Consider the following 17,984-nt stretch of genomic DNA (forward strand, 5'->3'; position numbering starts at 1 on the left):
TGCAAGGGGCACTGCAAATGGCAAGTTCTGAAATTTCAAGCTTGGTTAGCTTCAGTATAAATCTGCCTCTGCCCACAAATCTGGCCTCATTTTTCTCTACCTCAGGATCTTTCCTCGTGCAACTTCTGCCTAGAAGGCCCTTCCCGCCCCCATTTGGCAACTGCCACCTCCCGGTTTTCTCTGATCCCCCAGCTGGGCTAGGAGCCTTTACGGAGTCCTTCCCAATGCTCCAAGCACCCAGGCAGAGACGCCATTTCGTGCGAATGGTTGTTCTTTCCCAGAACCCACAGAAAATCCCTGGAGGAGCGGGGCTCGGTTTGCACCTGAGCTGTAAAGGTGTGCTGAGCCCCGAACCTGAGGCTGCCGAATTCCCTCCTGTTCTCGTCCAGAGTGGCGCCCCCACCTCCCCGGAACCCGCGGGTCGGCCCTTGCGGTTCCGGGCGGAATGACTCGGCGGTGCACGCTGATATGGCTGCGCTGGTAGTGAGGGGTGTGCCGGGCGTGCTGAAGCGTGCGCACTTCGCGACCATCCCGCGGAGACATCGACATAAGAAGAAATGGGTAAGGTCCAGCCGCTGGCCCACGAGGAAACAGTGACAGCGGCCTTTTGCCGCCTCCCCTCGGGAAACTTCTCTAGCCCTGCCACCTCCCGCCACTGTCGGATAGGTTCACTACTCCAGCCCCTCCGGAAGGCCCTTAGCCTCTTTTCCCCGCCCCTCAGGGGCCGTCTCTAGGCTCCTCCCTCTCGCATCTGTTACGTCATCGCCTCTATCCGCCCTGTTGTTTCGTCACAAATCTTCGGCTGTTTTAGTATGTCCGCTGTACCCCGACTCCGCCCCCCTAAGTTACGCCATCACCTCCGCCCTCATTCTTTCAGTTATGTCACCACCACGTGTTCCCCTGCTGTTGGTTACTTTCCCCTTGGCCCCCACTATCCCTTACACTTCCCTTCCTCCCTCTTCCCCGCCCTCCCCTTCTTTCCTACCCCGCCCCCCTTCATCCCTCCCTGCATGACCTCGTCTCCGCCTTTCCTCCTAGAACTTTCGGCCCGGCCGCCCTCACCCCTCGAAAAATGTCTTAGCGACAACCCCTTCCTTCCTGGGTCTCCGCCGCCCACTGGGAAAGGATTCAACCCTGTCCTCACCCTCGAGGTGCCTCTGGCGTCCAGGAAAGGTTACAGCGATCACCCTGCCCACACTTCTGGCCTTTACCCAGACCCAGGCAAAGGATGCAGCGACTCTCCTCAGCCCCTGGAATCTCCTCACCTCTCCAGAGACCCTTTCTCTGGCCTCAGCTGTAGCCCTGGAATTTCTTCCATAACCGCCACGCCCGCCTCCCTACCCCCTCCGGTTCCCTCCCCACCCCCACCGTCCCCTTCCCCACCTCCACAGCCTCCCCTGCGCCCTGGGAGATGTTCTTTTGAACCCTGTTATCCACTCCTTGGAAGGCCTTACTGCCGTGAGCCTATTATCTCGGGTTCGCCCCCTTCGAGCCCTTGTTTTGACCGGCGCAGCCTTCTGGGGTCACCCTCTGTTCGTCCACGGAGCCCTTATTGCAGCTGGATCAGTCCCCCGAGAACACCGCGTCCCTGTCCCCGAAGCCCTTACACTGACCAGCAGACTTACCTGTGTTACTGTGGATACCCTTCAGCCCTGGTAACCAGCCCTGTGACTTCCCCTCCTCTTCCTCATCGGCCCTCAGGAACCAGCCCAGTGACTTCTCCCACCCTCCCTCATGCGCCATTGGAAACTGGCCCAGTGACTCCACCTTCTGTCACTCATCAGCACCCAGGAACAGATCCCATGATTTCACCTTCCACCGGTCCTGGGTCCCAGGGAACTTGCCCCATCATGTCACCTTCTCTTACTCATAGGCCCCTGAGAACTACCCCCATTATGTCACCTCCTCTTGCTCACCGGCCCCCGGAAACTAGACTTCTAGCTTCCCCACTCCTTTCTCACAAGGTTTTGGGAACTGGGATCTCCCCTCTGCTCTCTCCCTGGTCCTCAGGGAGAAGTTATAATGACCCTCCTCTTTCTCCAGCATCTTCCCCACCCACGGGCAGCTTTTACCATGTCCACCTTAAGCCTCCAGACTCTTGTGAGCCTAAACCACAGCTTGACCTGCCCCTTAGGAAAAATTTCTGTGGCTCCCCACTTTCTTCTCAGGCAGGTACATCTGGCTCTCCCAGCTCACCTCAGGAGAGCTCTTATCACTGTTCCCATTTTTCTCCAGAGGCCCATGTACCTGCCCCCGGTAGCCCTTATTGTGCCATCCGCCTATCCCCTAAGAGTACTGGTTCTCTTTGCTCACCCCCGTCCCAGGCTCCCATAAAGCCTTGCTTGGAGTCCATTTTAACCTGGGAGATTAGTGGGAACTCTTACCTCTTGGTAGAGCCAGGCACCCCGATTTCTTGTGCCCCCTGTGCTCCCTGTCCTCCCTGTCCTCCTTGTCCTCCTTGTCCCCCCTGTCCCCAGGAACCACCTCTTCCCCTCTCCTCTTGCTGTCCTTATACTGTCTTCTCCTTCCCTTCACCCCTGGGCAACCAGTTTATATCTCCATCCCAGTCACCCCCCCGCAGAAGCTGTAATGAACCCCCTCTCCCTACCCCAGTTTGCCCCCAAGTGAAGTCCCCCAAATCCTCAGAGTTAAAACAACCATGTGCTCTCCACAGATGTCGCTCCCTGGTCATCCCTCTCCAGCACACTCCTTTTGACCAGCCCAGGGCCCCTAAGGCCAGTGCCTCCCCTCCACCACCGTCCTGCCCTTCTGGTCCTTCTTGTATGGTGACATCCGTTACCACTTGCTCAAATCCCTGCCCCAAAGAAATTCCCCAAGGAACTACCTTACCTACTGTGATCCCTAGGACCCTCAAACCTGTTATCCCCACTTGTCTTCCCCTTCGCCTTCCTTTTGGTACTGTCTCAACCAATAGTTATGCTCAGAGCAGCCCCCATGGATTCTCCATAGGACCCCCATGCAGTACCCATATATATTCTGTGGTTTCCTCGAGCCCTGATCCCTGCCCACTCCTTGCTTCCCTCAATCAATCCATTTGCCCCTCTCAGTGTCATAAACTGCCCATGGTGCCCCCCTGTGGCATCTATAGCACTTCCAGGGGCCCAGCCCAACCTTATCGCCAGCCTGTGGCACCTCCTTGTTCCACCCACATCTATTCTTTTATCCCTTTGAGAACACCCTTTGATCCTCAAAGTTTACCCATTGGCCCCCAAACCCGGTGCCACCCCGATACTATGCCCTGTGGCTTCCACGTCTACTCTGTGGCTCCTCGAGTCTCCTGCAAAGAGTGCCCCCAGGTTCCCTTCGGCTGTCCTTTGCCTTCATCCAAGACTTCCAGCTGTAGCACTAATGTCAGCCGTAGCTTAACTGTTATTAGTGAATGCCAGAGCAGTGACAGCCAGAGCAAGAGTTCCCGCCAAAGCAGAAGTCAGAGCCAGAATGAGAATACCCACCACCCCTGCAGAAGTCGAAGTCAGAGCAAGAGTCTCCATCTTCACAGAAGTCAGAGTCGGAACAAGAGTCCTAGTCGAAAGAGAAGTCGGAGCCCGAGCAATAGTTCCCACCAAAGCATAAATCAGGATAAGAGTGAGTGTCATAGCAGAAATCAGGGCCAGAGTGAGAGCTCTCCATGTAGCAAAAGTCAGGGCCAAATCAAGAGTGACCTCCATGGCAAAAGTCGGAGCCCAAGCAAGAGTTCCTGCCATGGCAAAAGGCAAGGCAAGAGCAAGAGTCCCTCCCACAGCAGGAGCCGGAGCAAGAGTCCCTGTCCCAGCAAAAGTCGAGGCCAGAGTGAGAGTCCCCACCATAGCAGAAGTCATGGTGGGAGCAAGAGTCCTCGCCATAGCAAGAAATGAGGGCCAGAGGAAGAGTTCTGAACAAATCAAAAATGCAGACCAGAGCAAAATTCATAGACAATAACAGGACTGCCAGCCATAGCAAGTGCCCAGCTGTGGCAACGTGGATCGACCTGAGGACTCCTCAGCTGAGGGCTTCATTTTCCTCGTAATCTGTGTTTATGCTCTGCAAGGTTGACTCATGTCTCTCTCTGCTACCCCCATAGAAGTCCCCATTTTGGCTCACACCTCAAGGTTTCTGTGGGCTCCCTTTATCCCATGTTCCTGGGGTATAAGAACTCCCCGAATGACCCTCAACCCTGTGATTCTGAGCATTATGGTGTCAGCCACTGCATGCCATTAGGTAAGTTACCTTATACCTGTCCATCGAATGTGGAGGGTTGATATTTTTTTGTATCCCACCGATCTATCTGTTGTGGTGCTCACATAAGCTAGGAGACCAGAAAATGCTTTAGAAGATGGAAGGACTGTTCAGAGAGAAAGCGTCTTTTTTTTTTTTTTAACGTTTATTTATTTTTGAGACAGAGAGAGACACAGCATGAATGGGGGAGGGGCAGAGAGAGAGGGAAACACAGAATCGGAACCAGGCTCCAGGCTCCGAGCCATCAGCCCAGAGCCCGACGCGGGGCTCGAACCCGCGGACTGCGAGATCGTGACCTGAGCCGAAGTCGGACGCCCAACCGACTGAGCCACCCAGGCGCCCCGCGTCTTTTGTTTTTAAGGCTGAAGCTTCCCGGGGCCTTCATAGATTCTTCCAACCTTCGGTAGGCCCCCCTCAAGAGTCCTATCCTGAGCTGCCATTTTCTTAAGTTCTTCTTACTCCCAGGCCTGAGGGAGTGCCCCACGCCTTTCTTGGTGACCCCACCTGCTGTTGTTGTGAGAGCTACAGCTTGCTTTCTCTCACAACACTGAGACAGAAGGGCCGACTTCCTACTACTTTTCTCTCTCGCACTTCTCTTCTGGCTGGCAGAGGTAGGATGCAAAGGCAGGAGTGGGCACTAGCTGGAACCATGTTGGCTGCAGGGCTCTGAGGTATTGGTGAGGTTAGGTGGGAGGGGAGAGGCAAGGCTGGAAGACCAATAAGGCTGTTCTTTTCCTTTTAGGCTGCCACAGAGCCCAAATTTCCTGCCACTCAACTGGCTCTGCAGAATTTTGACATGACCTACAGTGTGCAATTTGGTGATCTTTGGCCATCCATCCGGGTCAGTCTCCTTTCAGAGCAGAAGTATGGTGCACTGGTCAATAACTTTGCTGCCTGGGATCATGTGAGTGGAAAGCTGGAGAAGCTGAGTGCCAGGGACTTTGTGAATGACTCCATCTCCCATGGGGAACTGGAGCCTGAGAGTGGCCAAACTGCAACTCCATCCCTAGCCTCTGGGACCTGCAGCCCGAACCTTCGATGCTTCACTTTCACCAGAGGGGATGTCAGCCGGTTCCCCCCTGCCAGGTAGGATCTGGAGTCATGGCTAGGGCCATCCTGAGTGTCTACAGGAAGTAGACAGCAGGAGACCCAGCTTTTGTCCCATTTAATGAGGATCCTAATATTGCTAATATTTACTGAGTGCTTATACATGCTAGGCGTTTTTCTAAGTGTTGTGTGTGCATTATCCATGATCTCCTTTTGTTCTGTCAACAGCACTCTGAAGTAGGTAATATTATTGTTCCTCTTTTATATTTGAGGAGACTGAGGTGCAGAGAAGTTGCTTGCTTTAGGTTCCTTGGAAAGCAGGTGATGCAGCTAGGACTTAGACCCAGGCAGTTTGACCCCAAAACCTGCACTTTGAACCTGCTCTTCTCCGCTCCCATCGAAGAGTGCTCTAACTTGAGCACTTAACACCCTCCACAGTTAAAGTGTGTATTATTTATAAGGGCTTTCTCATTTTGCCCTCACAGCCACCCATCCAAGTGAGTGGGACAGGTAAGCTCATGGTACCAAGGAACAAGTGGGACTTGCTAGGGACACCAAGTACCAGAGGGGTGTGGTGGTGAGGGGACTCCTGGTCTTCTGATCCAGTGCTCAGATTTATATAAAGTTGGATGAAAAAGACTCTTGGAATCAAATGCTACATTGTGCTTTAGAAACTGAGAAAACGAGAGCTCAATGTTAGTTGTAGGATATGGGAATTGATCTTTGAAGGACTGATTCACTCATTCAGTAAATAGTTATTGTCTACCAAATGCCAGGCCTTCTAAATGCCTGGGTTACAGGTACAAAAGCCCTCATTGACCTTACAGTCTAGTGAGGAAGATAAGTATTGAGAAACTACAATTGTGATAAGTGCCACAAAAAAAAAAAAATACAAGGTGCTATGAGGTATTATAACTAGGAGATCTAACGCAGTCTTTTCTGAGGAAGTGAAATTTAAGCTTAGACCTGAAAATGAGTAGGAATTACAGCTGGTGGCTTGGGGGTGGGGGTGGGAGTGACAGGCCAAAAAAGCTGGCAGGAGCCAAATTTTGAAAGTCTAAGTCATGAGGGATTTTGGACTTTTTCTCTAAAAGGAAGAGGGAGCCATGAAAAGTGTTAAGGTGGGGAATGACATAACCAGATTTGAATTTTTGAGATATTTTTCTGGCTGCTGTGTGGAAAACAAATTGAAGAGGGGCGAGGCTATGTATCAAATATGAAATAGGGAAGTAAATTAGGAAGCTTTTGCAATAGCTCTAGCTGCTGGCTTGAGGGAGGGCTACATGCTTAGTAAAGCTAGAAGGTAAGGCTGGAAGAGTATGTGGGGGGCCATGTATGGGAATCTTGAATGTCAGGAGCTTATAGGTTGGGAGAAGGGGATTTTTCTGATGGCCCAGGGTTGCTTATAAATGGCTGGACCTGCCAGGGCTGAATGGCGTCAGACGATGCACTCTTTAGTACATATTGCTGTAAATTGCCAAGATCTGTTCTAGAGAACTAGTGGAAAGGGTTTCTAAGTAGGGGAAAGGCAATAATGCACAGTGGTTATAAGCATGGGCTTTGGAGTCAAGAAAACCTAGATTTGGATTCTACCTTCATTACTTATTGGACATTAGCTTTGAATAACTGACTCTTGGTTTCCTTTCCTGGAAAATAATCTGGAAAATGATGGTACTGGTACTATAGCTCATTGTGTGGCAGCTGCTATTCTAAGCACTTGACTTCTATTAATTCCTTTCATTTTCACAATAATCCTATATGGCATGTACTCTTATTACAGATGAGGAAACTGATGCACAGAGAAATTGAGTCATTTGCTAAAGGCACACAATTGTTGAGCACCTGGGCTGGATTTGAGATGCAGCCAGTGTGGCTCTGGGTCCTGGGTTCTGCTGCATCACAGGGCTGTGGTGAGGCCTGAATAGAGTGATGTATACGAGACACCTAGTGTAGTACCTGTGGTAGAGCACTCCTAAACAGTATCTCTTACTGTCTGTGTCATTCTCATCGAAGTTATGCTTCAGGAGGATCACTGTAATAAATTGGGGTGGGAGGAAGATAGATTGGGGCAGGATTAGAGACCGGTTTGGAGGCATTGGTCTTAGGCAGAACCACAGACTAAGCAGGGTTTCCTAAGTTGCCTAGGGTGCTTGGCTTCTATTCAGTGAGGTTTGGGTTTCCTTCTCATCTTGATAGGCTCCCTATAAATCAAGGGAATCTTAACCTCTCAGGAGGTCAAGGATGTATTTAGGGAGTCCAGGAACCTCCTGAAATTGTCTGAAAAACTGTTGTGCTTTTTGTTGTTGTTGTTGTTGAAAACAGGGACTGTAGCTTTCAGCAGATTCCCGAAACTGTCTGAACCAAAAAAAGGTTGAGTGACACTTCCAAAGGAAGGAACTGGATGAGAATGAGTTTTGTAGACCAGTGTTGGTTGATTCTCTTTTGCAGGGGCAATGGGCACACAGCTTCAGGGACAATCCAGGCATGATTTGATTTTGAAAGTATCCTATTATAGTCTGAGCCTATCTTCGAAGGTGTTACAACCTCAAGACCGGGGATTATAGCTTTTGTAGCAAACCCTCAGTGCTGCTATGTCTCATGTCTCATCACATTTTTCTCCCAGAGCCTTCCTGTCAGGGCAGCAAAGGTCAGGTTTCTGTCTTCTTGAGTCTGTCCCCGATGGCTGAGCTGTGTCTCAGGCAGGGGAATGGCTTATGACGACTGGCCTGGGAGTGACCATTAGGTTATTGTCTGTCGTCCCTCTCTCTACCCACATGGATCCTGCCTGTCTTCATGCCTCATTGGCTCTCACTTGGACTTTCATCACAGCCTCATCACTGGTGTCTGTTTCTAATGTGTTCTTTCTAGCCTACCTAGCTTTCTAAAACTCTATTTAGGTGATCATGTCATTTTCTTTACAAACTGGTAACTGCCTCCAGGTTACAGTCCAAACTCCTTAGCATAGGGTCCTAGGCTTTCTACAACCTGGCCTCTACCTGCTTTTCAACCTCAATCTCCTCCACTTTGTATTTCTGCTACTGAAGATTTCTCATTGTTTCTGAAAGGAGGTATGAGTTTGCATGCTTCTGTGCCTTCGCTTGGTCTTTTCTCTTCTCTTGGAATGCTCCTGTTTCTTCCTCCATCCCTCCCTTTCTTTACCTAATAGGGCCTATTTCTTCATCAGGCCTGACTCAGGTAACTGTGAGAGGGACAAGTGATGGCGCTCTTCTCTGAACCCAGAAAGCATTTTGTATCTTAATATGTAACCCAATAAGACTGAGCTCCTATTGTATGCAAGGTGGTGTTTCAGGTGCTGAGGTTATTCCAGTGAACAAACAAAGTCTCTGCCTTTATTCTAAAGAGGGAGGAGGAGGAGAGTACACACACACACACACACACACCCCTGTACATATAAAGTGAACAATAAGTGCCTTAAAGAAAAGTAGTGTCACATAGAGAGATAGGAAGTGATGGGCTTGGGGGAGGGGTGCTGTTTTATTTTTATTTATTTTTTAAGTTTTATTTTATTCTTTTAAAATTTATTTTGAGAGAGATAGGGAGCAAGTGGGGGAGGGACAGAGAGAGAGAGAATCCCAAGCAGGCTCCTCACTGACAGCGCAGAGCCCGATGTGGGGCTCAAACCCACAGATGGTGAGATCGTGACCTGAGCTGAAGAGTCAGACGCTTAACCAACTGAGCTACCCGAGTACCCCTATGTATTTTTTAAATGTTTATTTATGTTTGAGAGAGAGAGAGAGAGAGAGAGCATGCGTGTGCCCATACGTGAGTGAGCGGGGGAGGGGCAGAGAGACGGGGACAGAATCTGAAGCAGGCTCTGGGCTGACAGCAATGAGCCTGATGCTGGGCTCAAACTCAGGAACCGTGAGATCATGACCTGAGCAGAAGTTGGTTGCTTAACTGACTAAGCCATCCAGGCGTCCCTGAAGATTTTAATTTTAAGTAATCTCTGCACCCAATGTGGGGCTCAAACCGACAACCCTGTGATCAAGCGTTGCATGCTCCACCAGCTGAGCCAGTCAGGTGCCCCTTGATCTGTGTTTTAAATGGGTCACTCTTCCTGCTGTGTGGATGAATGAGTGAGTGAATAAGTGAGTGTGGGTCTTAGAAATGAGTTTTTGGTGAGTAGAACTCAGTAACCCCCGAGGGCATGGACTTGGTGGCCTTGACTTCCAGTGGGTCTCCTGACTTGGAGTTTGACTATAAGGTGGTCTCCTCTCTTGTAGGCTTGGCAGCCTGGGTGTCATGGACTACTACCTGATGGATGCTGCTTCCTTGCTGCCTGTCTTGGCCCTTGGCCTGCAGTCTGGTGACACTGTGCTTGACTTATGTGCGGCCCCTGGGGGAAAGACACTAGCACTGCTGCAGACTGGCTGTTGCCGTAAGTCAGAGGGCTGGTGTCTTGGGCAGTGAGGGCTCCCTACCTCACCCAGTCAGGAGCATACTGAATCTGATGGGATTTCAGGTCTCAAGGTCAGAGGGAGTATAGTGCTTGCTTGCTAAGGTGGAGTATTTGTGTTTGCAGCTGTCTCTCCTCTCTCTCTGTGTCTGTTGGCCAAAGAAGATTGCTGAGCAGAGCAAGGTCTCTGGAGGCAGACTAAAGTGGGGCCCTGACCAGTCTATACCTGACACTTTTACCGCTCTGTATCTGTTTACTTTGTCTCTAAGTTCCATTTCCTTAGTCTGCCAGCTAAAGCAATAAGATCTGGCTGCAGCCACCCTTTATAGCTTTATGTCATTCTTCCTCAGACTTTATATGCTTCAGCCACATCCTGCTGCTCTCTGTTTCTTGAATAAGCCTCCATCTTTTGCTCATGTTCCATTTTCTCTCTAGAATACCCTCCGTCCTATCCTAGCTGGCCTGCTTGTATCCTTTTAGCTTTCAAGTCCCAGCTCAAGTGTGCCACCTCCTGGAAAGTCTTCCCTCATGACCTCTAGGGGCTGGTTGCAAAGTGACGCCTCTGTCTCCTATGCTCCCTTACCATGGGCAGTATCCTAGCAACTGTTAGCACATTAGCCTTGCATCAGAGCTTTACCGGGTATGCATCTTCTCCCTCTTCAAGATTATGAATTCCCTGGGGATAGGCCCAAGTCTAATCGCAGTAGTGCAGCCACCAGCCTGGGCTATGTGTACCATAAGAGTTCACTTCAGCCATCTACTGGCTGACATCCTGCCTTAAAATAGGCAACACTTTTTCCTTGGTGATTTGAGAAATACCCAGAGCAGGACTGTGGTTTTTCCACTCACCCTGCCAGGTTTCTCTTGCCTTGTGCCCTAGCCTTTTTGTTGGACCTGGGCCCTTCTCTTCAGTTCTTGTCAGCCAACTTGCATAGTTTGGGTTAGCTTCCAGTCATGTGGTAGACCCTATGGGTGATTGAGCAAGGTTGCACATTTGATCTTACCTCCTGGAAGTGCAGAGGGAGAGGAGAAAAAGTGTTGATATGGTTTAATGAGTCCAGTGCAGGAGATCCCAGCCTCTGTGCTGGGCTGTGCTGATCTGACTGACTGCTGTAGGAATCCATCAGAAAGGGGATGAATGAGGTAGGGTTACTTGGAAGAAGAGGAACTTGAACTAAGAGGCAGGAGAAGGGCCAAGGAGAAGTAACTGAGAGTTGCTTTTCTAAGGCGTACTAAATTACCAACACCTTACCCCCATCCTGGCCCCTCACCAAAGTGAGTCCTTGATTCCAGTCGACAAAGGCAATTTCGAGTTTACCTAGTCTAGCCCTCATATTTTACAGAGGAGGAAATTGAGTCCTGAAGAGATGAAATAACTTAACTTTTACCTGAGTTAGAGATAGAGCCAGAACTGGAACCCAGCTTTTTCTGTTCTTAGTTCCTGGCCTTCTGCAAATTCCTCCTGAGCAGAGAATCCAATTTTTACTTCTTTGAGTGCCCTCAAAAATTGGGACTCTATGTGTTTGTGGGAACACTAAACTTGTTCATGGGAGTGACCAGTCCCAGTAGATAAGGTATATACTCTCTAGTTCTTCACCGCAGCTCCTGCCTCCTTTTCATTCCTTGACTCTGAGGCCAGGTATCAGTCATCATTTGTTATCAAGCTTACAGTAATATTTTTTCTTATAGGAGATCTAAGAACAAAGTAATTAAGCTCTTTATTTTTCTTTTTTAATTTTATTTGTTTATTTTGAGAAAGAGAGAAAGAGCACGAGCGGGGAGGGGCAGAGAGAGAGGGAGAGACAGAATCCCAAGCAGGCTCTGTGGTGTCAGCACAGAGCCCGACATGGGGCTTGAACTCACGAACCATGAGATCGTGACCTCAGCTGAAACCAAGAGTTGGACGCGTAACCGACTGAGCCACCCAGGTGCCCCAAAGTGAGCTCTTTTTTGTTTTGTTTTGTTTTGTTTATTTTTTTTTAACGTTTACTTATTTTTGAGACAGAGAGAGACAGAGCATGAATGGGGGAGGGTCAGAGAGAGAGGGAGACACAGAATCCGAAACAGGCTCCAGGCTCTGAGCCATCAGCACAGAGCCCGACGCGGGGCTCGAACTCACGCACTGCGAGATCATGACCTGAGCCGAAGTTGGCCGCTTAACCGACTGGGCCACCCAGGTGCCCCAGTGAGCTCTTTTTTGAATTCACACCTGTCACAAAAGGGAAAGTGAAAGACAGATGGTAAATTAATTAGGATTAGGTTTGGTCATATAAAACAGAAAATCAACAAATTGGCTTAAAGAAGTTTATTTCTCTCTTACATAAGAGAACTGGGATATCAGCAGTCCGGGGCTGGCATGGAGTCTACACAGTCTTAGGGACTTGGGCTCCTTTTTTCTTTTTGCAACCTATTTTATTTCTGGCTTCCATCGTCAGGATTGCCTCATGGCTCAAGATGGCTCCTAGAACTCCAGTTATCACATTCAAGTTCAAGACAGGAAGAAAAGATTGGGTAAAAGGGGCACATCTAATTGCATTAACTTCTTTTGAACATCTCCCCAGAAATCCCACACGATAATTATGCCTGTAACTCATTGACCAAAACTTAGCCATATAGTCATACTTAGTTATAAAAGGGGGCTGGGAAATGGGGCACATCGCTCCCCTCTACCTCAAATAAAACTGGAGTTCTATTAATAAGGAATGGGAAGAGAATATATTTTTGGTAAATAATGTATAGCATCTGCCAAAGATGTAGAGAGAGACACGTGATTCAAGAAAAGTAGGAGAGAGCATATTTGTTTAGAAATATTCATACTTGGGGCGCCTGGGTGGCGCAGTCGGTTAAGCGTCCGACTTCAGCCAGGTCACGATCTCGCGGTCCGTGAGTTCGAGCCCCGCGTCGGGCTCTGGGCTGATGGCTCAGAGCCTGGAGCCTGTTTCCGATTCTGTGTCTCCCTCTCTCTGTGCTCCTCCCCCATTCATGCTCTGTCTCTCTCTGTCCCAAAAATAAATAAACGTTGAAAAAAAAATTTTAAAAAAAAGAAATATTCATACTTGGTCTGCTTTATTTATTTACATATCCTTTCTGGCTGGTGTAGGTGTTTGCCTTTGCAACTCCTGCTCTCGAGTGTCTAGGACTGTGCCATGCACATAGTAAACGTTTCTTCTCCACTTGCCCCTGCCCCTGCCCCTGGGGCCTGCATTGATTGGCTGTGCCTGAGAATTGGTCTGATTCTCCATCAGCACCATTGCTGGTGTGATGTTTTGTTGGGCAATGGCTTTGAAGTTTCTTTATTCTCACAGGCATTTTAATGTCCAGCTACCCACAGCCATCTATAGATTAGTGCAATCCCTATTAAGTTTCCGATGGTATTTGTTTTTCAGAATTAGAAAAACAATGCTAAAATTTATATTCCCACAGGCAATCTCGCTGCCAATGATCTGTCCACTTCTCGAACAGTCAGACTACAGAAGGTTCTTCACAGCTATGTGCCTCAAGATATCAGGGATAGGAATCGTGTTCGAGTCACCTCATGGGATGGCAGGAAGTGGGGAGAACTGGAGGGGGACACCTATGACCGGGTGAGTGATTCCTGACCTGAGACATCGAGCTAGTCGAATCTAGCCTTCCTATCTCAGCTGCAGACCCTGAGTGAGTAAGATCCAGACCTCCATATTTGGGGATCTAGGGCCATTTCTGGACCTCGCCAGCTCTCCGTGGGTGATTGAGAGAACACAGCCTTCTTCACAGTCATCAGTAGTGTCTTCATTGGAGACAATTAACAGGAAAGAGTTTGAACCTGACTGAGTGGGAAAAGGGTTATTTCTCAAGTAAAATTCACAGCTCTCTTCCATAGATGAATTTTTTTTTTTTGGAAACATAATTATAGGACTTTTTCTTTTGTTTTAATTTTTGTTTTTGTCTCTTGTGCCTAGCACAGAGTATAGGCTCTTAGTAAATGAATGGATGATTTTATATTTCTTACTTTAAAACTTTCCATATTGGATATGATGTTTCAGCATAAAATAATTTTGAATCCTGATCCTGTTATTCAGTATATTAGCTACCTTCTGGGCATTGTATCATTTTGTAAATTGGATATTTCATGCAAATAGCCAAGGACAGAGTCCTAAACCATGAAGGGCACCTGGCTGGCTCAGTCAGTAGAGCATACAACTCTCTAATGTTTTGTTTTGTTTTTTTTTAATTTATTTTTGAGACAGAGCAGGAGCATGGGAGGGGCAGAGAGAGAGGGAGACATAGAATCTGAAACAGGCTCTAGGCTCTGCGCTGACAGCACAGAGCCCAACACGGGGCTCGAACTCACGAACTGTGAGATCATGACTTGAGCCGAAGTCAGATGCTTAAGCAACTGAGCCACCCAGGCACCCCAAGAGCATGCAACTCTTGATCTCAGGGTTGTAGGTATGAGCCCCATGTTGGATGTAGTTATTACTTAAAATCTCTAAAAAAAAGGGAAGGCCTTCTTTCTAGGTTGATATCAATTATTTAATTATGGTTACTTGGGTATTGGCTTTGGTTTTTTGACTAGCCATGAGTATACCTAAATATACTCTTTTCCCACTCATTATTTCCCAGTTGTCTACCAGGTTAAAGTGAGAAGCTTTGTCAGGTACTCTGCAATGGAAGGATGGGCAGAAGGAGCACTGAGTGAAACCTCTCAGAGCAAGGGCCTAAGGGAGAGGAGCCAGTAAGGAGCTCTAACACAGTACCCTTTAACACTTGTGGGTAGGTGCTGGTGGATGTGCCCTGTACCACAGACCGCCACTCCCTTCATGAGGAGGAGAACAACATCTTTCAGCGGTCGAGGAAGAAGGAGCGGCAGATGTTGCCTATGCTTCAGATGCAGCTGCTCGCGTGAGTAACAGATTTACAAAAACCGAGGACTTTGTGCCACAGTGCTCCAGGGGACCAGTCACTTGGGGAACTGCGAGCTCTTGCCAACACCATCACCCACAGAAGGGTCTTCTGATTGAGGAGCTTCCAGATATGACAGGATGGCCTTTCTCTGGAACACACAAACGCTATGTGGTAGGACACACATAGCAGGGTGGGTGGCACAGATTCATTTACGTTATCTTACCTCCACGCTAGTCTCAGTCCCAGTGAGTGGCACAAGTTTGAAAGCTTGAAAAAAGTTACTGAAGTCAAGGCTCAGTAGGGCTGGTAAGGACTCAGTGCACAGCTAGCACCAGAGTTTGGCCCATAACCAGAGTCAGAGTTCAGGGGATTGCTTCCAGAGGAGAGCCCATGGAGTAAGGTTGGGTTGCTGCTCTCTTTCGAGAACGACTTTTCTGGTGGTATCTTTGGGGGAGAGACTTCAGAAGCTAACACAGCTGCGCATCCCATAGTAGACTCCACTGTGCCTGCTTCTAGCTCCTCCTGTTGTCCTTCTGCTTCTGGGAAGCTCAGTAGTCACTGATTTTCTCTCTTTCTGGTTTCAGGGCTGGACTCCTTGCCACCAAACCAGGAGGCCACGTTGTCTATTCCACCTGCTCACTCTCACATTTACAGAACGAGTATGTGGTGCAAGGCACCATCGAGTTCCTGGCCAATCAATACAGCATCAAGGTTCAGGTGGAAGACCTGAGTCACTTCCGAAAGCTTTTCATGGACACATTTTCTTTCTTCCCATCCTGCCAGGTTGGGGAACTGGTAATCCCAAACCTCTTGGCCAATTTTGGGCCTATGTACTTTTGCAAAATGTGTAGGCTGACATAGCATCACCCGGTTCCCGAAGTCCTGGGGTAGGAAGGTAAAGGGTATACTTCCATAGAGGCACCAGAAACCAAGACCAGTGGCAAAGATGCACTCTGGGTCCTATCTCCATCATGTTCAAGTCTTTGTGTAGACAATTCTCAGCATTAGAAAGTAGGAGTTTTTCTGTCCTGCTGTCCAATTATGGAGCATTAGCAGGTTTCTCACTCACTTATTGTACCCCCTTCCCCCATTTCTAAGCCTGTGCTAAAGGTTCCTGCCCGATTAGGGGCTTAGGAGGAAGAGGAGCCAGTGAGCAGGCCCACACTTTAAGCTGTAAACTTGGGGAGAAGCATTTAGCCAATAAAATTATTGAAGTTCCATAGAGCTGGGGCTGTAGTTGGGGCCTCATGTCAGTCCAAGTACTGTTAGTTCCATTTGTACCAGCTGCTGCTACTGAGCACTAGCTCCTAGGGGTCCAAAGCCCAGGAACTCAGCCTGGTTACAGACCTCTGGTTACAGAGCACCTCTCCCATTTGAAGTGAGTTCTGTGTGATCAGTCTTCAGCAGCCAATGGGCCCAAACAAGCCTCCCTAATTTCTTCAGATGGCCCATGATCTAATTTAAGGAACAAGCAACTAAAAACGTTAAGCCAATGCATGATAATCTGCTTACTTATACCGAGAAAGCTCTCCCGAGCTGCACAATGGAAGCCACTCCTCCTGCTGTCCACAGCACTGCTGCCCAAGGTGGCTGGGGAAGCTGCTTCTGCCACAGGGCTGTGCTCCTCTTCTGTGTGTTTCTCCCATTGTTCATCATCTAGCAAGTGTTCCTTGAGCTCCTGTGTGACACCTCAGCCAGGGAGCTGTTGGAGGTGTAGCAGTTGGGACTGTGGGAGGTGAGACCCCCTCATCCTTCTTCATGCAGCTCTCCTTTTGCTTTCTGAGCACCTCAGCAACTCCTAGTATCTTCTGTTATGCTTTTGGTTTTGTTTTTCTTGTTCCTGGTCTGTGGCCAAGCTCTGGTTTCCATTGTTCGGCCCACCCCCAAATCCCTGAGCTCTTCCCCAGTGTCACAGGGCCTCATCTTCCAGAGTGTATGAAGTTTGGGTCGATATTACATCACTGCTGACTGCATGCTAGTTATGTTGTTTTTGTAACTTTAACGTAAAGAAGGTAATCCTTTAATGGCAGGGATATTAAAAGTTGCTTGGTCACTTGCAAAATATTGCTTTTTTTAATTAAAAATTTTTTTTTTCCTGAAAAACTGGTTCTTGTGCAGAAAAGGGAGCATAATTTCAGAATACTTATGTTCCTGGTTCTTCCCACTTTCGTTATCCCTCCTCTTCCTCTTTTTGTCACTCATTTTGTTCTTTATGCCTTTCCTGCTAATTCTTGTTTGGGTATTAGAGGTGTCAGCTGAGAAGGATTTTAGGTAAGGTTAAGCCCTCTCTTTTCTTGGGATTTGCATTGTAACTGAGGGCCCTGGAAGATCTTCCAGACTCAAAATCAAGTGAAGCTAGGAAGACGGAGCTCGAGGGAGCAGGACCTTAATTAGTCTCCATATATGGTATGTGGTCCCTGTCTGCTGTTTACTCTGCACTCAGTATTGGCTGAGCCTGGGAGGCCTCAGGTGCCTAGGCTTCTGCCCTGCCTCCTGGGTATCCAGCCTGGTACTAGCTAAATGCTAAGCAGTGATAATTCAAGAAGAGAGGGTCTCTTGCTCCGGGAGTCCCAATCAAATTGATGATAGACTGACCCAAATAGAAAAAGCAGAGAACTACTTTGGAAAAAAGTTTGATTATCTCCTATAATTGAATATTTACTTGCCCTCCAGCCCAGTTATCTCAATACTAGGGATAAATCAAGAGAAACTCATACATGTATAATAGCAGACTTGTATAAGAATGTTTATAGCAATCCCAAAAGGAAACCCAAATGCCCATGAGCAATGGAGTGGAAAAATAAATTAGAATATTCACACAATGGAATATTATATGGTTATCAAAACATGAACCACAGTGACACATAACAATATGAACGAATCTTTACAATAAAATATTAAATGAAAAAGTTTAGTCCCAAAAGATTAAATGTAGCATCATGCCCTTTTTAAAAAAAAGAAAACTGAGGGGCTTCAGTTTGATTTAGTTGATTCGGTCAGTTGAGCATCTGACTTGATTTTGGCTCAGGTCATGATCCCAGGGTTGTGGGATCGAGCTCTGCATCAGGCTCCATGCTGAGGGTGGAGTCTGCTTGGGATTCTCTCTCTCCCCCTCTGTCCCTCTCTCTGGCTCGTGTTCTCTCTCTTCCTCTCTCAAAAATAAAATTAAAAAATAAATTTAAAAACTTATAAAAATTTGTTATAATTTACATACAATATAATTGATCAATTTTCAATGTACTATTTAATGAATTTTGATAATCATATAATATAATCACCATCACCATCAAAATACAGAAAATAATTCTATCTTCTAAAAAGTTTGCTTGTGCTCCTTTGCACTCAATCCCCTCCCCCTTCCTTGGCCCCAGGAAATCACTGATCTGCTTTTGTCACTATC

At 48.0% G+C, this 17,984-nt stretch overlaps 1 protein-coding gene across 2 annotated transcripts; it reads left to right on the forward strand.

The window, feature by feature from the left end:
- The first annotated feature begins 278 nt into the window (after nt 1–278).
- Nucleotides 279–16,646, forward strand: NSUN4 (NOP2/Sun RNA methyltransferase 4). Of its 2 annotated transcripts, none has more exons than XM_003990051.6 (6): nt 279–561; nt 4,979–5,322; nt 9,528–9,682; nt 13,124–13,284; nt 14,457–14,581; nt 15,169–16,646. In XM_003990051.6, the coding sequence occupies exons 1-6, from the start codon at nt 469–471 to the stop codon at nt 15,443–15,445; spliced, it is 1,155 nt and encodes a 384-aa protein (XP_003990100.1). In that variant the 5' UTR covers nt 279–468; the 3' UTR covers nt 15,446–16,646. The 2 variants fall into 2 exon arrangements, with proteins under 2 accessions (XP_003990100.1, XP_019692486.1); XM_019836927.3 differs by lacking the exon at nt 279–561 and adding an exon at nt 4,078–4,218.
- Nucleotides 16,647–17,984: the final 1,338 nt, after the last annotated feature.

This window comes from Felis catus, chromosome C1 (genome assembly GCF_018350175.1).
Source record: "Felis catus isolate Fca126 chromosome C1, F.catus_Fca126_mat1.0, whole genome shotgun sequence".
Lineage (NCBI taxonomy): Eukaryota > Metazoa > Chordata > Mammalia > Carnivora > Felidae > Felis > Felis catus.

Excerpts from the sequence above, each read along its gene's own strand:
- NSUN4 (XM_003990051.6), top strand. The coding sequence starts at position 469 with ATGGCTGCGCTGGTAGTGAGGGGTGTGCCGGGCGTGCTGAAGCGTGCG. Across the intron at positions 562-4,978 it reads ATCGACATAAGAAGAAATGG|GCTGCCACAGAGCCCAAATT; the intron begins GTAAGGTCCAGC and ends TTTTCCTTTTAG. Across the intron at positions 5,323-9,527 it reads AGCCGGTTCCCCCCTGCCAG|GCTTGGCAGCCTGGGTGTCA; the intron begins GTAGGATCTGGA and ends CCTCTCTTGTAG.